Genomic DNA, 4,594 nt, shown 5'->3' with positions numbered 1-4,594 from the left:
TAACAGATCGCAACATCCTTGTTGCGCACCTTGTTGCGCACCACTTATAACGCTCCAACCGCCACTTTTCAGTAGGCCCCATGTCCACTCGTGGCTTATGGACCTACCTCGCTTATTGGCCCCCATGTCCTCTCACTAGGCACGTGGGCCCACCCATATCAGACGGCCGGTTTTCTACGACTAAAAGGCTTTAAAGACTTGTTAACTGTCCCTTCAAATTACCACATGATTTTTTCCTGTGTTTCTTTATTACTTGGACAGTTCCGACATTCAGTTCTCGGAAGGTTACTCATCCTAAAACTACTCTAGATCAAACACACTTAACTTTAGAGTTCTCTCGGGACCCTTGACTGAAAAAATAAGTATACTTGTTCATAGTATTTTAATCTTTATACATTTATATTCATAATATATTAAATTTTGTGACAAATTTTTAATACATCAATAATAATGTTTTAATTTTTTTATATCCATTTCAACTATAAACCTAAATTAAACCGATATGATATTTGAAACTTGGATGATGGTTAAGTTAAGATTCTTTCTTACTTGATGTGGATTCAATTTGATATTATTAATAATATAGCTCTCTACTATTGTCTAAACTAGGTGCCGGCCCACGCGACGCGTGGGTTGTGGTGTAGTGTTATTTTTTCTGATTATGTAATATATAGTTTTGAGATAAGGGAATGATGGAGTGGAGTATGAAGTTTAAATTTAAGTAATATAATTTCATATGTAGATATATTTTATAAATGTGACTATACGTTTAGCTTACTACACTATTATATAATATTATAAATGTGACTCCTCTTGTGCATATTAAGTTTAGCATTATGTGGGATGAATGAATGTTGAATTTTAGGATTAGAGTTATATTTATGTTTAATGGGGTTTTAATGCTTTTTGAAGTGAGATTATTTTTATTTAATTACTATATTTGTCTTGTGTTATTAGAAAGGTATTTGAAGAGTTATCTTCGAATTTTTTATTGACATATTGTTTTTTTGTAATTTTAAGCCCAACATGTAGACACAATATTTTGAATACAAAATATTTCTTTTGATGTGTCTTTTAAATTTTTTTTCGTTATATTATTTTATGTACTTCAGTTTGATGGATTTCATAGTAATTAGTTCAGTCACCTTGATGGAAATATTTAATTTGTAAAACATTTTATTTTTATTAATCATCTGATTTTCTTTAAATATTAAATAAGTATGTTTTCGTTCCTACAAATAGGACAACATATATTCTGGTTTAACCATGAAGTTAAGCAATGGAAATGAAACTTGTGATTGCAAGGCAAAATATTGATATTTCTTTCGCCTCTTAGGTTGTCTAGGCATATTATGCAGTCCTCTGTCTCATCAGTGGATGCTTGTGTTTGTGTCCTTGCTAAGTCATCTACCACCACTTCGTAATCCATTCTTGTAAAGGCATTTGTATTGGAATCTTCAATCCGCAGGATGACTTCAAAGGGTGGTGCTATTGTTTCCTCTGATAGGAATACTCCATCGACGAAATTGAGTGTTTGGTTGGTGATTGTATTTGCGGCCTTGTCGTGAAATGTGAGAAAATACTTAAGCAAGTCTTTGAGTCGTGAATTGGACTGGTCGTGGACTTCACGTGTGAAAAAAGGGAATGAGTAGTTGATATTGAACTGGTTTTGTAGTGGTCTGTTGATTTTGAGGCGGAGATGATTGATGGTACTTTGTATTGGGCGAAAGTGGTTTGAAAATCTGATATTTGCCATAGGATTCATTGTGTGGTTTTGTTGTTTCGGTTCTTTCTTGGTCTAGTTCTTTATATATATAATGTTCTCGGAGAGTACTCTTTATATTTTGCATTAATGGGTTTTTATTCTGTATTTTGTCATTTAGTAATAAGTTTCCGTTTTTTTTGGCTGGGGTTTTTACGTTGTGGTCATGTAGAGATATTATTGTACTATTTGAATTTTAGTTAAATTTGTATTTTAATGCTGCATGGTTTATGGAGATAACGTACATTGTTTTGTGTTTCGTATTTTCCTGTGTGTGGGCCTCAATTAGGCCTTCGTTTATATTTTTGTATACGGCACTTTATGTGTTTTTCCTGTTTGTCTGAGTTTTTATGGTCAACAAAGCCGGGACTTGTGTGTTTGGTCATTAATCAATTTTCGGGCTCTGTTGAAATAAGGTTGATGTTTTTTTCCTCCTGGGCCTATCCCGTGACGTTTTAATAGAGTTTCAAACAATAGGTACAGTACAGAATAACTTGAGCAAATGTTAAAGTTTCAATTTTATTGTAATCTGGGGAATTTGGTTTCTTAGCAAAGTACACAGAAAGTAAACGTGGTTTCAGTCCTATTCTGGAGACTTTGCAATTCCATGCCTTGTTTGCAGTTGTGATTTTGTTTGGTGGCCTGAAATGGGGTTCCGTTTCTTTTTTTGTTTACCTGTTACCACCAAAACTTCTTGATTTTAAATCGTGATGAATAACATATAATAAAGAGTATGCTAAAGTGTTGTTTGTTTTGGGGTTTTTAAAAAATTTAAAGAGAGGGATACAGCCTATTTCTTATTACGTACTTTTGCCTTTTGGTAGTGGCCAGGTCTTGTTTCGCATATGTGGCTAAATGTCTTCATGTCCTGCAATTAAAAATATATAAGTTTTGTAGAGGATGATATTTGTTCTGTCGGTAATATTGAAAAGAAGGCTTACTGTTTGTCCATGGTAGACCGTTGAAAATTTCTTTGTAGACTACATTACTGACTGTTGGTTTGGCATGAAGAGGCTTCATGTTGATGACCTTTAGCCCTTGGGCAGAGGTTACTCGTGAGAAGGCGACATACAGTTGCCCATGGCTAAAGACTGGATTCGGAAGATACAAAGCTACCTTTTTGAGGCTTTGACCTTGACTCTTGTTAATTGTCATGGCGTAGCATAAACGTATCGGGAATTGTCTTCTCCTTAGGGTGAATGGATAAATTGTGTCGGTGGGTGACAATATTATCCTTGGAATTATGACAGTCTTCCCAACATGAGTTCCGGTGAGTAGTTCTGCTTCAATGACGCGTTCTCCTAGCCTGGTGACAACCATTCTTGTTCCATTGCAGAGGCCTTCTTTTTGGTTAAGGTTCCGCAGAAGCATTACTGGTGCACCAACCTTTAAAGATAAGACATGATTCGGAAGACCAGAGAACTTAAGTGAATTCAGATACTCTGGGGGGTATATCCCATTCTCGTCCTCCATGTTGCTATCACCAATCGCAACAGAATCTGAGCTATAGTACTCTTTCACTTCACCTGGAATTTGGTCTAGCAAAAATTGATTTACCTCGTCTACAGCGTCATTTTTGGGAGTGAGAATTGCTCTTTCAGTTAAGTATTCTTGTTTGGTGTATGATGTTTGGAGATCCTCATAGCATTCAGCGACGATCGCAGCGATCGGATGTTTCGTATTGCGGAGTAACAACCTTTCGTCCATTAATATTTCTTGGCTTGTGAGGATTTCATTTTCACTTGTCTTTACTTCTTCCGCCACCCCGTCTCCCACATCCAGCAACCATTTTGCGAATTGTTTCTCGTCTGGGTTCAGCCGCATATTCTGCTTTAACTCATATACATGACACGAACTCCAAAGATAGGACCGATTAATTGCAGCCATGATGCTGTCTTGTCTACTCCCTTGTGGTATTACTGGTAAAATCTGCCTGAAATCACCACCTAGAACAACTGTTTTCCCTCCGAAGGGTCTCTCACTTGACATCAGGTCCCGCAGGGTTCGATCTAGGGCCTCAAATGCATGACGATGTGTCATTGGGGCTTCATCCCAGATGATTAATTCAGTTTGGATGATGAGTTCTGCCACAAATGTTCCTTTGTTTATGTTACACATAGTGTCGTCTAGTGCATTGAGAGGAATTTTGAAGCGTGAGTGAGCAGTTCTCCCCCCCGGTAGAAGTAATGCTGCTATGCCAGATGACGCGACGGGTAGCACTATTTTTTTCTCAGACCGTAATCTTGAAATGATAGTTTTGTAGAGAAATGTTTTACCTGTTCCTCCCGGGCCGTAAACAAAGAATAATTTCCCTTTCTTCTCGATAACAGACTCTATCACTGCATCATACACTTCCCTCTGCTCTTTGTTCAGGGTGGCGAAGAGACTGTTATGGTCAGCTAGCTCTTTGGGAACATTATACCGTTTTTCCTCCTGTAGCAGGCTATTTCTCAAAGCTTTTAGTAACTCTTTATCTGGAGTTGGCATGTCAGAGTAATCAGCAAGTGATTTATCACTTTGCAAAAGCAGCTTCTCGATTTCCAAAAGAGTATATTGTTCTAGCTCTGCATCACCCACCTGATAGCTTGGGAAATCAAATTTTCTCCGCAAGGTGTGAAGGATATCATCTGATAAATCATGCCAACAACGTTTCCAAAGTTCTGATGGGGAGCCGACCTCATATGGTGTATGGTAAATCATATATCTATATAGAGCTTTCCAAAACTTGGTTGATCCCTTTGCCTCGTAATGAATGAAACATCTCTGTGGTTGTAAAATACAAAAGTTGATTATAAACTCTACAACACTGCATTGTTTGTTGTCTTCTAGCGC

The 4,594-nt window shown here is 37.2% G+C and overlaps 1 protein-coding gene across 1 annotated transcript; it reads right to left on the bottom strand.

Moving 5' to 3' along the window:
* LOC104720559 (ATP-dependent DNA helicase PIF1-like) lies at positions 2,614–4,462 on the bottom strand. Its single transcript, XM_010438449.1, has 2 exons — positions 2,704–4,462; positions 2,614–2,630 (listed from the first exon to the last, which is right to left on the bottom strand). The coding sequence occupies exons 1-2, from the start codon at positions 4,460–4,462 to the stop codon at positions 2,614–2,616; spliced, it is 1,776 nt and encodes a 591-aa protein (XP_010436751.1).

The sequence above is a fragment of the Camelina sativa genome, chromosome 10, assembly GCF_000633955.1.
Source record: "Camelina sativa cultivar DH55 chromosome 10, Cs, whole genome shotgun sequence".
Classification (NCBI taxonomy): Eukaryota; Viridiplantae; Streptophyta; class Magnoliopsida; order Brassicales; family Brassicaceae; genus Camelina; species Camelina sativa.
The sequence above is the reverse complement of the archived record's forward strand: the minus strand, read 5'-3'. Positions and strand labels throughout refer to the sequence as shown.